The sequence below is a fragment of the Lepidochelys kempii genome, chromosome 4 (genome assembly GCF_965140285.1).
Source record: "Lepidochelys kempii isolate rLepKem1 chromosome 4, rLepKem1.hap1, whole genome shotgun sequence".
Lineage (NCBI taxonomy): Eukaryota > Metazoa > Chordata > Testudines > Cheloniidae > Lepidochelys > Lepidochelys kempii.
This window is the reverse complement of record NC_136383.1, coordinates 128952820-128969796: the sequence shown is the minus strand read 5'-3', so window position 1 is coordinate 128969796 and position 16977 is coordinate 128952820. Positions and strand designations below refer to the sequence as shown.

The following is a 16977-nucleotide window of genomic DNA, read 5'->3' as shown; positions in this document are numbered from 1 at the left end:
AGTGCTCATGAAATCGAGGGGTCAAACAAATCGGCCAGAACAAGCTTCTTACAGCTCAGGTACTAGATCTCCACTCTAACCTGCACACCTTCTTTTAGTCCATCCCTGGCTCTCTCCTGAACACAGACCCTCAGCTGGGTTGTGGTTCTGCACTGTGAGCAAACTAGGACTAAAACACAGCAGGCTCATTTCCACCTGTGCCCTAGCTCACAGTCCAAACCCGGGTCCCGAGAGCCAAAAGGTGAGGGCGTTATCTCAACACACCTGCCAGAAGCGATTTCATTTCTACAGTTCCCTTACCTCCGGGTGCCTGTCCAGGTCACTTAGGCTTAGACCATTCTGGAGGATCAACTGACGTGCCTACACAATGAAAACAACACAAACATTTTGTTGATAATTAAAAGATTCTCTAAAAGCTGCACAAACAGCTCAAACTCCTTTTGTCGGTGTCCCAACTCCAAAGTCTGACCAAAGAGATGTCTTGGGCTCTCCAGTCTCAGCTTCCAAAGGCATCTTGTCCTGCAGCAGGAGAACCAAGTAACAAGGAGAAGTCTCCTTTGCTAGTTAGAGACTGGCATTCTGTAACAAAGGGTATTACCGCTGCTTTGAATTGCAGTGGCGGGGCTGTATGTTAGGGTTCCTGGTTCCTCCTCCTGCAGGGCACAATCAGTTCCCATTGACTTCAGTGGGAGTTACTTAAATCCTACAAGATCGGGGAAACACTAGCCTCCTGGGTTCTACATTTGTCTCTTCCACAAACTAACCCACTGTGTTACCTTGGACGAGTTGCTTTCTCTCTCTGTACTTCAGTTCGCCCCCCTCTGTGCAATGGGGGTAGTAATATTCACCATTCACCCCACAGAAGTGCAGGGTTAACGGTTGGAAAATGCTTTTTGTTGCTGCATGAAAAATCATTTTTTCTTTTAAAAGAGAAATTGGGGGGTGGCGGGGAGAGAACCAACTTCCCTGACAAAGACTGAGGAAGTCTCCTGATTCTGTCATGCTTTGCAATGATGAGTCTAACTCCCCCAACGAAGAGTGGATTTCTATCCCCTGTGCTGGCTAAACTGTATAGATGTTTAGGAGTCTGCTGCATCCCTTTAATTCAAGCAGAAGAGGTTCATGCTTATAGATCCAAAGATGCCAGTTTCAACCCTCATCCAGGGAGGTGTTATAGCAAGTTACATTACCTGAGCCAAATTCATCCCTAATATAACTTCGCTCCAGTCAAAAGCTCCTGGCACACTTTTGAGTATTGTATAAAACAATGGCAACACCAGGGATGTATCCGCCCCCCTACTGCTGACACGTCCTACTATTTAATTTTTGTTCTTTTGTACCGAGGCGAAGACACATCTTTAAAGAGCTCCTTGATTTTACTCTGTTTACTAAAATCTCTAATATTACAGTGCGGTTTCCCTTTAAACATTCTAGGCCAGATCCTGGGGAAGTGAAAGAGGCAGTGGAGTTCCACTTCAGTCAGTGGAGCTACACCAGCTGAGGACCCGGATCTCTGCATCTGCCATGCAGGCAGGTCTCAGGACACGACAGCATTTGGGGGTTACTCGCGCCGATGGGACGGGGAGGCTGAGTTCACGGAGTCATAAGCAAGTGCAGAGTTCTCATGACCAAGAGATAAAGCAGCAGTAACGATATGGCTCCTGCACATACATCAAGGATTAGAATGAGACGTTCCCTATAGGTACATGAAGAAGGTTCCCTAAGTGTAGCAAGACACACATGGAACTGCCCAGCACTTGGAATCTCACTGACACACAGCCTGCTTTGGCTCTACAACTGCTTTAATTAGGCGGAACCCAGAGCTCTTCTCAGTATTAGATGGAAACCTACAGTTTGTTGCCAAGAAACAGCCCTGTTGCTAGGTTATAACCCCCCGGGTGGCTACCCAGATGATCAGTACATGCACAACTCAAGAGGAAAGGGACACAGATACACAGGGCCGGTTTCCAATCTCATACACACAGGTTTGGCTCCACTGACTTCAAAGGATTTACACCAGTGGTGGGGTGGGGTGGGTTTGAATAAGGCTCACTGACACGGATTCTCCTCTCCCTTACACCTCATGCAGTTACGTGCACCCAGGGGAAGCGGAAGTAAGATGCTGCCACACTGATCTGGTGGTGTTTAGTGCTAACTTTGCATAAGGTGCCAGGCAGCTAGGGAAAATCTGTCCCCATGTCTCAAGGTCTCAGATCACTGGCCTGAACAGGCTCCTCGGTACAAACCTAGTGTCCAGGAACCTGTCGAACATTTTTTATTGTTAATTCTACTGTGTAAATCAAACTCCATTGGGGTGAATGGTCATAATCATTTCATAACAGATCTGAATTTAACTACACACATAGGGCCAAATTCGCTCCTATAACAACTCTCCTGGAGTCAATGGATACACACCAGGCATGAATCCCATCCTGCAGGACTTTCTCCTGGCATTTACCCTTATAACTCCCCAAAGCAATCTCTTCATCTTGAAGGTACACGGGAGGGGAAACAGAAGTCAGCTTCTCCCTCCCTACTTCTCTATGCTAGATAACTCCTGTACTAACTCCTTAGCTATCCATAGCCAGGAAGTAGAAAGGAGAGTTTTGTATTAAAATATGATGGCACAACATTTAAAGTAGTGCCTAGAGTCCCCCAACTGAATTTGGGGCCCCATTACATTAGGCACTGTACATACACACAGAAAGAGACACACTCTGCCCTGAAGAGCTTGTAGTCGAAAGAGACAAAGTGTGGGAGGGGAAACTGAGGCACAATGGGGTGAAGTGACTTGCTCAAGGTCACACAGTAGGTCAGTATCAGAGCTGAGACTAGAACCCACATCTCCTGGCTCCCAGTCCAGGGCTCTATTGGCTAGACCTCCTTAACATATGCATATTAGCATCCGAGTAACAGTGAAAAAGAAAAGCCTATGATAAAAGACAAGTGAGTTGAACTTAGAATATTGTGCCAAGTGGTAGAACTACATTAGTGTAACTAGTTTTCACCTAAGACTAGGAAAAGTAGTATCTGGTCTCAGTGCAACCCACATGGTAAGGCCAGCTACTGTATGCCTTACTGTCCCCTTCCCATTTCCCCCAGGCAGTCGTGTGACACAGCATGCTTTCTCCCATGAGCAGGGTCTGCATTCGATTCAGCTACAACTGTGCAACACGGTTCACATCGGTAAGCAGAAAGCAGTAAGAAAAGTTCAATCACCAATACTGGAATGAACACAGAGAATTACAGCGTGTCTCTCCTACAATTCAGAAAGATCTTGCTCCTTACCAATGAAAGGCCAATTTTCCCAACTGTAATGTTCCACCTAAAACCACAGCGCAGCCTCTTACAGCCACACTTCACACCGGTGCACTGAAGAAGGCTGAACACATTCATTTTCAATTAATTATCAGCGTGAAGAACTAATATGGTTGAGGTCAAAAGAAATTTACCCATGTTTCTAGTTAGATCATATATAGATGGGACAAGCGTCAGTGTTACCATTTTAGGGAAATTAAAGAGACAATATCAATTAATAAATAAAGTCACTTCCGTCTGAATTTTTTTTCAAATATATGGTTGCATATAACACCCTAGATCACTCCAAACGAAAGAGTACAGAAGATTTTTTTTTAAAAAGAAAAAAGTAATTACTTTGTGTATTTGGCAGCATTTTGTGTATATAGTTTATATTTCACTCTTTCAATTAACATTATTATTAATTATCTATATTACAGTAGCACGATTGTGTCCCCACTCTTGCTAGGCGCTGAATGTGACACTTCTCGGGGCACACATCTTGCAACGATGATGAGTATTGGTAAATTCCACGCTTTCAGTAGAGACCTCACGTGCTACATTTTATGGATAAATACCATGAAAAGAGTGTATTACGTATAATGAGTTTATCAGATCTGAGACAGGAGTTTCTCATAACAAACACTGAACCCTTTGCTAGTTGGCACCAATGGGTCTCTGTGTCACACTGAACACACACATAGCAAGAGAGTGCCCCTGCCTGAAAAAGCTTGCGATACAGACAAGACAGACAGAGGGTGGGAAGGGAAACAGAGGTGCAGTGACTTGCGTAAGGTCTCAGCGCAGGTCAGTGGCAGAACCAGGAATAGAACTTGAGTCTCCTGACTTCCAGTCCAGTGACCTATCCACTGGGCCACACTGCCTCTGCCAATGGTCTGTTGCCCTTCCTGTCTCACGAACTTGCCTGATGACATTGCTCTCGTGTCATGCTCTAAAGGGGAAGGGGAAGCACAGCGTGGAAGAGAATGTGCCTGTGTATTGCCATTTCATTATTAAGGAAAGGGAGGCACAGAGCAACTAACATGATTTGCCTAATGTCACACAGAAACTCCGTGGCAGAGTCAGGAACAGAACCTAGTTCTCCTGACACCCAGTCCCAGTGCTTCCCCAAGACCTTTCTTCCTCTCTCCAAAAACAGCTCACAGCTCTACAGCTCAGCGGGTATAAAGCTAGTTCCTGTAAAAGGTTGCACAGCAAGGGGCAGATTAAGCTGATTTCTTTTCAGGAGTTCCATGTGCAAGCCAGCTACATGTGCTTCCATATCCTCTTGTGCATGTGATCCCACCAGTGCAGCATGCCGCTCAAATTTTACCACTTCCAGAGCCTGATACAAAGCCCAGTAAATTCAGAGGGAGTCTTTCCAATGGGTTTTGGATCAAGCCCCTAATTCAACACAACTGATAGCTTTTCTATACAGCTGGAGCAGAGGTGGGCAAACTATGGCCCGCGGGCCACATCCGGCCCACGGGACCCTGCTGCCCGGCCCCTGAGCTCCTGGCCCAGGAGGCTAGCCGCCCCCCGCAGCCTCAGCTCACTGTGCCGCTGGCACAATGCTCTGGGCAGCGGGGCTGTGAGCTCTTGCCGCGCAGCACAGCTGCAGAGCCCGGCTGGACCCGGTGCTTTGTGCTGCGTGGTGGTGTGGCTGGCTCCAGCCGGGCGGCTCGGCCGTAGCGCTGCCAGCCACCGGTGCTCCAGGCAGTGCAGTAAGATGGAGGAGGGGGTTGGATAGAGGGCAGGGGAGTTCCATGGGGTTGGTCAGGGGGCGGAGGTGTGGATAGGGGGCGGGAAACAGGGGGGTTGAGTGGGGGCAGGGGTCCTGGGGGGGCAGTCAGGAAGGAGGGCGGGTTGGATGGGGCCGCCAGGGGCAGGGGTTCTGGGGGCGGTCAGGGGACAGGGAGAATGGGTGGTTGGATGGGGCAGGGGTCCCATGGGGGCAGTCAGGAATGACAGGAGGAGTTGGATGGGGCGGCAGAAAGCAGTCGGGCGGGAGGTCTGGGGGTGGTCAGGGGACAGGGAGCAGGGGGTGGTGGATGGAGCAGGAGTCCCAGGGGAGCCATCAGGGGGCAAGAAGCAGGGGGGGTTGAATAGCCATGCCTGGCTGTTTGGGGAGGTACAGCCTCCCCTAACCGGCCCTCCATACAATTTTGGAAACCCGATGTGGCCCTCAGGCCAAAAAGTTTGCTCGCCCCTGAGTTGGAGCCATGGACTGAGCCATACGGTAACTCACATATCATGCATGTTGTCTGAAACTCAACACCATAAGCTTCTCAAAAATTGCATGGGTTTGTTGTGAATCTCAGCTCAGTGCAATGACTATCCATCACCCCACATGAAGTCACGGCCATGAATCTGTGCTGAAATCTCGCAACGTTCTCCTTTAACTAACTGGGGTTTTGAGCAGATTTACAGTAATTCAGAAATTGCCCTAGAGTTTCGATAGACTGATAGAATGTAACCCCAAGTGTCTTACCCATAAGAAAGGGCACCGGCGGGGACAATATTTTTTACCTGAAAAGATGTTGGGATGCAGACAATATTCAGATTCTCCCGTTTAACTCTCTCAGCTGTAGGAAGAAGCAGAAACATTAGTTTGCTCAACAAACAATAGAGCTGGAGGAAAGTGCAACAAGCTTCACTTTAAGAAACTTTAGTTCAAATAGCCTCTTTGAAACATTCCAGTTACTTGGGCTTACCTGTATTTGCAAAGAAGAGTCAGGCACAAACTACAAACAAGTGTCATCCTGTGCTGGATAAACTGTAGCTTCTGGTGACAATCATGTTTAAACAACTTCTCTGGGTCAGCCTATGATGAAAAGGCTAATGACCCATCTCATATCGGAGCAGTAGAGCAAGCAAGAATTGTGCCCCGTCAGTAAAGAATAATTCATCACCTAGGGAATTAAATCCTATATTACACACATTTTACTGCACTCCTTGTAAACAAGAGAGCTTTAGGTGAATAATAGCAGCTGTCTGAAAGATTGTGCTGCCTCAGGGCCTCATATCACGTGTAATAAAAAGCATTTAAATATATGGTAGGGGAATGACTAATGGAGCAAAATCCAGCATTTCCATTAAAAGAATTAAATGTTTCCTCCCTCCGTGTAACCTGAAAAGATGAACATCTATTATTAAGATAATAGATGTTATTATGGACGTATTAAGATAATTCCCTAATAAATTTTGTTCACAAAATGCTACGTTTCAAATCTAGGCAAATCCAACAGCCTGACTGCGTAAACATGGGTAAGTGCTACCTAATGGCAACAGGTGATGCAGGCAAACTCCTCACCTGTTCTGATCATTCAGAAAGCCCTGCTTTTGGCACGCCACTGCTCAGACATAAGCCCAAGCTCAGCAGTCTTGAAGGCCAATAGTGCTTTATAAATGTATTCATGGCTCAAAGATTTGGTTACAATAAGAGCAGCTCTGACATTGAGCCACCATACCAGGAAGCAGAGCTTCCAAGTCCTAAAATACCTCATAAGTATTAAAAACTAACATAAACTCCACCCTGGAATCAACAAGTTGCAAACAATGTACACAAGTGCGCATCTCCACAATCTTAACAGTGACTTTTGCTCTCTCCCATCTTCTATTACCAGTTGTGCTGTTAGGTCTCCACTTAGGTCTCGATCCTGCAAACAGCACTTGCTCAGGTGCATAATCCACTGAAGTTATAGTCAATAGATAGCGCCAAGGAGTATTCAGAGTCCTGATGGGCGGAACATCCCAAACTCTCATTTGGAACAGATGGGACCTTATGCTGCTGAGCTAACAAAAAAAAAACCCCACAAACAGAGCTTGTCCACCAGTCCCAGCTCCCCAAAGGGAGCTGTTCTGTTTTATACGGGAGGCCAATAAGAGATAGCTGATTGTCCACTTTTTGTTGCCAAGACTAATTGCATTCTAGAATTAAGCGTGTTGCGAGTCCCTCCCTTCAAAAACAAGGGGCAGACCTGAGCTGACTGACTCAAAAAGATTCTAGGGCGCTTGATGAGCATATCTGACCTAAGGCTGAAAATGAGCCCTGGCCTCCTGCCCTTTGTTAACCCATAAAACACTGCTGGTACCACACACTGCACCTTGGCAAGACACAGGTATATAATTAGTCTTGTGCCCACTTGCTAAAGGGTCACATTACAATAATAGTTCGCCTACACACAGCACTTTATGGGACAAACTCTGCCCTGACTTTCACCCAGTAGAGTTGCAGGACATATGAATTACAGCAGGATTTAATGCCACATCTTCAAAGCACCATTCAAACATTAGCCTTCCCGACATCTGAGAGCTGAGTGAGTAACATTACCCCGATTTTACAAATGAGTCAACTGCTGAAGAATGGGGCAGTCCCTTAACCTAAGCCACACTGTGGGTCAGTGGCAGAGCTGGAATTAGACCTTTAGCTCCAACCTGAGCACAATTCAGGAGACTGGACTGTCTGGCAAGAGCAGAGCAGAGCAGAGCTCAACTCTAATAAAAGCTGCAGACCAACAAACTCATTAATTCTTGGTGACGACCTTTACAATGAAACTGAGGCACGAGTACAGGCTTTACTTTCTGCCTCAGATCGAATGTGCTGACCAATCAACACACCCAAGGTTTTTAACTGCAAGTCAGCTGTTTATCCAGCAGGCAGGCAGGCAGGAATTACATTTCACTTCTCCACACTAGCGTTCCAATTAGCTGGGGCTGCTGGAACAGAGGATTTTCCTTCGGATGGAACCAACGTTATTACCATACCTAGTCGATGGACAGCAGGGACAATTGTAGAGCCGCTTCCAATTCCAAGGACTTGGTTATTCTGCAAACCAGAAAAAGAGAGAAGCATGTTTTCATAGCACACTATGGAGGGCTCCAATACTGGGTGAACATATGTCCCATTTTGGCTCAGACAATCCCCTTTATAAACTCTGTCCCAGATGTCCCGACTTTTTTGCCAAAACTGGGCATTTGTCCCATTTGCTCTTGTGGCAGGGCTCGGGCGACAAACTCACAAGAGCAAACGGGACAAATGTCTAGGAAAAACTAGAAGGACAGATCCATTTGGAGCATACAGGAGCCTGACTAATCCTTCAAAGGAGTAGAGAAAGGTCAGCTCCAAAAACATGGTAGTCCTTTGGATGAAGGGATATAATAATGTAGATTACAGAGGGGTTAAGAATGCCGGGGAAACACTTCCCACAATACCAGCATTGAAAACCTTCCTGAGGCTTGGGTTAAAGGCTCGCTCCTACTGTGTTTCCTTTTAACCCTGGATTTTTGATGCAGCCCCTTCCTTTAAACTAGCCTCTCTGTTTACAAACCCTGGTTCTGGTGTAGAGCAGTTCTTTGCCTCCAGCAGATGTGCCTCTTCTCCCCCACCCACACCAGAGAAACCAACTAACAGTGCACCTTCTCTGCCTGCCTATTACTCTGCACAACAGTTGCAGCCTTCAGAGGTTGCCACAGCAGGGGAGGAAGTTGAAACCATTTGATGTTGTGTTTCAAGGAAACCACACAGTGAAATACTGTTGCTGGGAACAATATCGCTCGTAAACAGTACTGCTGTCCAAAGCAAGAAATGCAAGAGCATATACCCTAAAGCAGAGTACCAGGCCACCCCGTCCCTCACACTCAGAAGTCAGATCCTGTCTGCTCTGTAGACACATGGTGTAACTGAGTCCAAGTCCTGCTCCACAATAGCCCCCTGATGCATTTAAAACAGGATTTTAGTCTTTCAGCATAGAGGAGTTTTAACTGCATAGCCCCAGGTTTTCCAGGATGGTAGCCTGGTTCCGGAGCATGTTTAAGACCATTCAGTCTCATCTACACATTACTGTAGGATACATTTAGACACACGGGGAGGTGGAGTGGATAGGCACTAGCATGTTACAATGGCATTCTCTGCACTGTGGATCCACTATTTACCTATCACCTGGGTATCTAAGTGTTGATGGGATCGAACTGCATCCCATGCATACTTCTGTGCTGTTCATATAGGAGCAACTTCCTCAGCCAGAGTAAAAAGCTTCAGTTCACTTGCGGAACTGTGCTAGTACCGGAAAAAGAATCACAAAACGTTAGCTCAAGATTTTACTATAACAGACGCTAAGAGTTACGAACACCTCGGGAATGGAGGCTGTTCGTAACTCTGAACAAAATGTTATGGTGGTTCTTTCAAAAGCTTACAACTGAACATTGACTTAATACAGCTTTGAAACTTTACTATGCAGAAGAAAAATGCTGCTTTCCCTTTACTTTTTAGTAGTTTACATTTAACACAGTACTGTATTGTACTTGCTTTTTGGGGGGGGGAGAGAGGGGTTTCTGCTGCTGCCTGATTGTGTATTTCCAATTTCAAATGAAGTGTGTGGATGACTGATCACTTCATAACTCTGGTATCTGTAACTCTGAGGTTCTACTGCATTTAGCCACACTCCCCAAATAAGTTCATCCACAAGGTGTCACTACTTGGCCCTTACATATTACCTAATGAGCAGTTTAATGTTTCTTAGGCCTGGTCTACACTAAAAAGTCAGATCAACTCAGCTATGTTGCTCAGAGGTATGAAAAATCCACACCCATAAGTGCCATAGCTAAGCCAACCTAAGACCTAACCCTCAGTGCAGAATTCTTCCGTCGACGTACCTACCGTCTCTCGGGAGGCGGATTAACAAGAAATGGAAGAACCCCTCCCATCACTGTAACGAGTATCTACACTGAATCACTACAGCAGTGCAGCTGCAACTGTGCTGCTGTAGCGTTTCAAGTGTAGACAAGCCTTAGACAAGTGTAGACTTTGTCAAGTGTAGACAAAATCACTGAATTACACATCAAGCAGCCTCCTGTGGCTGATGCTTTGACTGGAGTTGGACAGCTCTGGATGGAGCTAGCTTGCTTTGGCGAGTGGGAGCATTGTTGCAGTGTAAGCTTGATTGAGAAGGAAAAGAGTAAAGCAGATCAATCCCCCAGAAGGGTTAAGGACTTAACTTGCCCCTTAAGTGACATTGACAAAAAGTTTAACTCTTTAAATCTGGCCCAAGTTTGGGAGCTCCCACATTATCCCAGCCTACCCCCACAAACCCACCAGAGATTGTCTGCCATGACTCCTCCTGAAGAGGAATCACATCTCTATGTTCCCAGGGTTGCCAGCGACGCCATAAAAATGGAAGAGACTCATTCTCCTAAGTTCTTCCCGCTGGGGGGTGGGTCGTGTAAGGCCAAGACACAATGAAGCTTCACTGCTCCCAGGGAAGATCAAGGTCAAGAACAGGAGAAGGAGGAGACAGACAGGGAGCTCCAGCCTGCCTACAACAATCTAGGTAAGAAAAAACATACATGCTCTTGTCTAGACTAGGGATACGTCTTCACTGCCCCCCCAGAAGGTGTGCTTTTAAAGCAGGATAACTAATGTGCATTAGCTGCACTGCTGTAAAACCCCAGTGGAGCCAAGGCACTGGTAGTTTTTACTATGACGTAGGCAGATAAGGTAAACAACAAGTAAGGGTAGGGCAGAGTGTTAATAGTGAAGACAGAGCTAGCACCTTCCAAGTCCTAGACTAACATGTTAACTGCTTAGTGTAAACAAGGCAGTGTGCCTTTAACATTAAACTGTCGGATTTGAACATGGTGTTAAGGCACACTGCTCTGTCTACACGAGGTTGTTAGCATGTGCTAACTAACATCTTCCAAATCCTAGGGCTGGTCTACACTAGGAACTTACACTGGTGTAGCTATGTCTCTGAGGGGTGTGAAAAATCCACACCACTGAGAGACGCAGCTATACCAACCTACCACCTGGTGTTCTTCCATCGACCTACCGATTGCCTCTTGGGGACGTGGATTATCTACACTGCTCGGAGAACCCCTTGTGTCGGTGTAGGTAGTGTCTACACTGTAGTGTTTCAAGTGTAGACAAGCCCCTAGTCTAGACAAGACCTAAGAAAGGAAAAACTGGGAAATCACAAAGGATCCCATTCTCCAACAAAGGTCTGAAACAAGGGGGGGAATGTGCGGAAATAAAGCGTACAAATCCCAAAGAGATTTATTAAAGCTTTTTTTGTCTCACTTCCCCAACTGTAAAACAGGGATAATACTTTATCTTCCATCCTTTGTCTGTCTTCTCTGTTTGTTTGCAATGTTGTTGTAGCCCTGTTGGTTCTAGGACATGAGAGAGAGACGAAAGAGAGTAACATCTTTTACTGGACCAACTTAGAATCATAGAATATCAGGGTTGGAAGGGACCCCTGAAGGTCATCTAGTCCAACCCCCTGCTCGAAGCAGGACCAATTCCCAGTTAAATCATCCCAGCCAGGGCTTTGTCAAGCCTGACCTTAAAAACCTCTAAGGAAGGAGATTCTACCACCTCCCTAGGTAACGTATTCCAGTGTTTCACCACCCTCTTAGTGAAAAAGTTTTTCCTAATATCCAATCTAAACCTCCCCCACTGCAACTTGAGACCATTACTCCTCGTTCTGTCATCTGCTACCATTGAGAACAGTCTAGAGCCATCCTCTTTGGAACCCCCTTTCAGGTAGTTGAAAGCAGCTATCAAATCCTCCCTCATTCTTCTCTTCTGCAGGCTAAACAATCCCAGCTCCCTCAGCCTCTCCTCATAAGTCATGTGTTCTAGACCCCTAATCATTTTTGTTGCCCTTCTATTGGTGGAAGGGACAACTTTCAAGCTTTACAGAGCTCTTCTTCAGGTCTGGAGAAGGTAATCAGAATGTCTCCGCTAAATATAAGATAGAGCAGATCATTAAGCATAAGGGTTCACATATGCTGAATTAGACCACTTCAAATGCAACTGGGGGTTAGCAGACAGTAGGGTGTTTTGGCAGGGTCTGGTGCTACTTTGAGTTGCTGTGTCTTGGTCTGTGGGGAACTTGCTTCTGATGATGTGCTTAGTGAAACTGAGGAGTTGTTTGAAGGCCAGAAGAGGGGGTTTGTGAATGATTTCTTTCAGAGTGTGGTCCCCATCAAACACAGTTTGTAAATGTTTGATGAGATCCCCTATGTCACCTACCACTGGATTCCAACTAGAGAGCATGGTCAGCAGGGTTTTTTTTCCTGTACTGAAGCAGGTTCTCCCGGGGTATTTCGGTGGCCACTTCAAAGATGCAATGTACTTCTCTGGTGGAGTTTCCTTGTTTAGTGAAGGCAGCCTTAAGTGTGTTTAAATGTATATCCAGGACTTCCTCTTCGGAGCAAAAACTGCAGTATCTGAGTGCTTGACTGTAGATAACCGTTTTTTCTGATGTGTCTGGGGTGGTTGATGGAACTGTGCAGATAATGTGGTGATTGTAGGGTTTTTGTATATAGTAAATTGCAGGGTTCCACTTTTTAATCGAATCGTGGTGTCCTTGGAGTTGATCTTGGTGTGGGAGTGTTCTAGAGAGAGTTGGATGGATGGGTGGTGGTTGTTGAAGTTGTGGTGAAAATCTATAAAGAAGTTTAGGTCATCCATCCAGAGGATGGAAATGATGAGGGGTATGGAACTATTTCCATATAAGGAGAGGATAAAAAGACTGGAACTACTAAGGGGAGACTGATTAATATAGGTCTATCAAATCGTGAATGGGGTGGAGACAGTGAATGGGGAAGTGTTATTTTACCCTTCACATAACACAAGAATGAGAGGTCACCCAGTGAAATTAGTAGACAGCAGGTTTAAAACGTAAGGATGTACTTCTTCACACAACACACAACCTGTAGAACTTGTTGTCAGAGGATGTTGTGGAAGCCACAAGTATAACTGAGTTCAAAGTGAATTAGGTAAGTTCATGGAGGACAGGTTCAACAGTGGCTATTAGCCAAGATGGTCACACATGCAACTCATGCTCTGCGTGTCCCTAAATCTCTGTCTGCCAGAAGCTGGGACTGGACAACAGGGGATGGATCACTTGATAATTGCCCTGTTCAGTTCATTCCTTCTGAAGCAAATGGCACCCACCACTGTCAAAAGCCATGGGCTAGATGTGTTATACCAATAAAATAAAACCCGGGATCTTATTGAAGGGAAAAAGGCAAAATACCACATTTATTGTGAATACAGAAAGAATCATAGTAAGCAGTTAGTTATAGCTATAACATTCCATTCAATCTCATATTTATTCCCACATTCATTCATGCAAACACACACACACAGGTTCTGCAAGGTTGTTATCATAGTTACCAGCTCATGCCAAGCCACTGGCCAGGTGGCCTGGACATGAGGAGGGAGCAGGGCCATGTCAGACGCTCATCTGATGCTCCTGGAAGTTGGTTTGCAGAATCAGACCCCAAAGTTCTCACTTTTTAGAGTCCATTTTTATAGGAATTTCTTCCTATGCCAGTCTATGGGAATTGCTTCATCATGCTGTTGCTGAATCAATCAGCAGATCGCACATTCCTGACGGCTCCGTGCTGCTAGATGTTATCTTGTTCTTTGGGTCTCCCATTCTTGAGGCTGTTGGGTGGATTCCAGTCTGCCCTCCGGGGGTCCTCTGGTTATTTCCACTTGACGCCTTCTTCAGCCGATGGACACTGGATTCTTAGGCTGGCACCTCCCTGATCATTCAGTTATTATCCACACCAAGCATCCATCCACATACATCCTCTATCTCTATTTTAATCACAATTGTTAATACAACAAAAGGGCGGGGAGTCTCTGGTTGCTGTTTCTGTTGTTACAGAGTATTGCTTTGAGTCTCTCTCTCTGTGAATTGCTTTGAGAACAGACTCTGTCTTAGAATGTACTAACACAATTAGCAGCTTGCAAGTTTCACACATAGAGGGAGAGAAACAGTACCAAAAACCAAGAGACCTCTTCATTAGTAATACCCTGGAATTTAAACTATGGGGAATCAAACTCATTTGTGATTTTAATACAGAACTTCTTTAATATGATCCAACAGATGGACCATTAGCCTGACCCAGTATGGCCCTTCTTTTGTTCTTAAATGTGAAGTTGTGGAGGGTAAGGATGAAATGGATACATTTAGTGTCATGTATAGAGTGTTTTGGGTGGCTTTCCAAGTGCTGCACTTCATCTTGTAGGTATCAAAGCAGGCAGCGATGCCATCACGGTGAGGGATGTTGGTGTACAGGGAGGCGATATCCATGATGTCAAGTGTGGTGTTCTGGAGAGATTGTTAATGTTGTGGAGTTCTGGAGGAAGCTGGTAGTGTCTTGGAGGAAGATGGCCCTTTATGCTGCAGCTACGCCACTATAGAGTAGATACTTCTACATTGGCAGAAAGGGTTTTTCCATCAATGTAGTTAATCTACTTCTCTGAGAGGCAATAGCTAGGTTGATGGAAGAATTCTTCTGTCAGCCTGGCCATGTCTGCACCAGGGACTAGGTCAGCCTAACCATGGCACTCAGGACATGACATTTTTCACAGCCCTGAATGAGGCAGGTATGTTGATCTAATTTTTAAGCATAGACCATGTCCCAGTTACGGATCAGGACTCTGTTGTGCGAGTGCTGTACAAACACTAAACAAAAATAAGATCTCTGCCACAAAGAGCTGACAAATCTAAGGCCCTGATCCTGCAAAATACACATGCTTGATTTTATTAGCATGAGTAGTAATCAAAGCTAAGCATGTGTGTGTCTGTAGGATCAGGGCGTATGATGACTGTAAGTTCTGCAGGGCAAGGATCATCTTTCACTAGGTGTACACTCAGTGCTTAGCACAACTGGGCTCCTGTCTCAGGGGGCCCGGCCTCTAGGCACTACTGTAATATGAATAAATAATAATAGGAATGAGGAAGTGTGTTGCTTAGTGCTGGGAGACTAATTAACAGTGACAACTACACTGGCAGCTGCAATGTCCAAAAATACAACTACCCCTTAAAATGCTGAGCTCTCTGCTGCGGATGTGAAAAGATCAGTGAAAGGAAGAACAGAGGGGATTTTCCCCGATAGCCAAAACCATCTAACACCCATGCAATGAATCCTACCAGTTTATTTACTACTGTTTACAAAAGACTTAAGAAGCAACTACTACAAAATTAAACAAGGCCACAACCTGTCTTACTTTGCGAGCTAAGTCAGACCGTGTATTTTAACCAGCTACAAGGGAAGCCACAAAAGCCTTGAGAGCTTTCCTGGACACAGAACAAATAGTTGTTTTTACATTCTTAACTGTATTCCTTTCTCACTTTAAAAGGACAACAGTTAAGTGTTCTATTTTACCAGAATAAAAAGCATGCTTAGTACACGGAAGTCTCAACTCTATGACAGCATAGACCTTCGCTCCGCAGTTCTGATTAGCTAGAGGATTTTGTTTTCAAACTGATTGAGGCTCAGTGTGTTCCAGACAGGCTTGTACCAAAAACAGATCTAGAGATCCTATGTGATTTTCAATGGGTCACTTAACTGCTCTGCCTCGATTTCCCTATCGGTAGAATGTGGATAATACTTTACTAATTCACAGCACTGTTGGTTATTAAAGTCTGTGTCATGCTCAGATAGTAGCGCAATGACCACCTTAGAAATGCCAATCCAGCTCAGCAAGGGCCATCAGAGTACTGGAAGTTTGTTATCTGGCCCCAACTTGTACGGCAGTTAGTTTAGTTTATTTTGAAATCTGCTATGAAAATGAAAAATATTAGCATGGCTCACTGAAAAAGAGATCAACCAAAATCGTCATTGATAGAGAGCAGTAGGCATATGCTGTGCCCTGTGCAACAGACAACCTGTACCAAGCAAGGAATGGAAAACTGTCCCTCATAAAAGGCACAAAACTGAAAGGGGTTTTTGTTGTATGCAGTGTAGCTGCAGTCATGTGGGTCCCGAGATATTAGATAGGGTTTTGTTAATACCCTTAAAAAGCAAGGGGAAAAAAGACTCCTTCACGGACAGTGAGGCTTGGCGGCAACCCTGCAAGCACAAGTGCAACAGGCACGTGGCCAGAGCTGGGTCAAACTATGCCATCTCCCCCCCCCCCCAAAAAAAAAGCTTGGAAGCTGCAAGGGCAGAACCCCCAGGGCAGCAAAATCCCCAGCCTCTTTGCACCCAGGCACGTGTTAAAGTGCATGATTACTGGCATATTCACTTGGACAGGCACGATGCAAAACATTTTGCTTGGGGGTCGGGGGGGGGGGGGGCAGAGGCCACTTTTACAACTCTCGGGGGGTGGCGGTTAATGCAGCCCGCCCAGACGAATGGAAGCTGCTGCAAACCCCGGGGGCCGCCCTTTGCAGACACTGGGGGCGGGGGTGTCTTTCGAGGGTCCCCCGCTCACCTTCACGTGGTTATCGACAGCTGCCCAGGCGGCCACCCTCTTCGCCTCCTCGGACATGTCGCTGCGGCTGCCGAGCGGCCTGCGCGCGGGCAACGGCACGTGCGGACGGGCCCGGCTCGCCCTCGCTCCGCCTGGGGGCAGCGCAGCCAGCAGCGCCCCGGCCAGCCGCCTCCCGCGCCGCATAGCGACCCCGCCCGCCTCCTCCGCCCCCTGGGCCGCCGGGGCTGCCCCACGCGCGCGCGCGCGCGCGGGAAGCCGGGGAAGGCGGGCGGGGGCCGGCCCGGCCCGGCGGCGGCTGGGAGTTGTAGTGCCTCCGGCTGGGGGGGTGCAAGGGCTGGGGAGCGGGGGGGACTACAGCTCCCACCATGCAGCCCGCCTGCCCCCAGCGGGCCGGCCGGGGAGCGGCTCCGTGCGCGCTGGGTTGGGCTGCTGCGGGGGAGGGC

The 16977-nt window shown here is 46.7% G+C and overlaps 1 protein-coding gene across 1 annotated transcript in view; it reads right to left on the bottom strand.

Annotated features, from left to right (window-relative positions):
* Positions 1-16759, bottom strand: part of RPIA (ribose 5-phosphate isomerase A) — a 32262-nt gene extending 15503 nt beyond the window's left edge. Inside the window, exons 1-4 of the mRNA XM_073342909.2 lie at positions 16535-16759; positions 8065-8125; positions 5827-5882; positions 301-360 (exon numbers count right to left, since the gene is read on the bottom strand). Coding sequence (XP_073199010.2) covers positions 301-360; positions 5827-5882; positions 8065-8125; positions 16535-16717 — 360 coding nt within the window. The 5' untranslated portion in view covers positions 16718-16759. The remainder of the gene's footprint in view (positions 1-300; positions 361-5826; positions 5883-8064; positions 8126-16534) is intronic.
* Between the last annotated feature and the right edge of the window lie 218 nt (positions 16760-16977).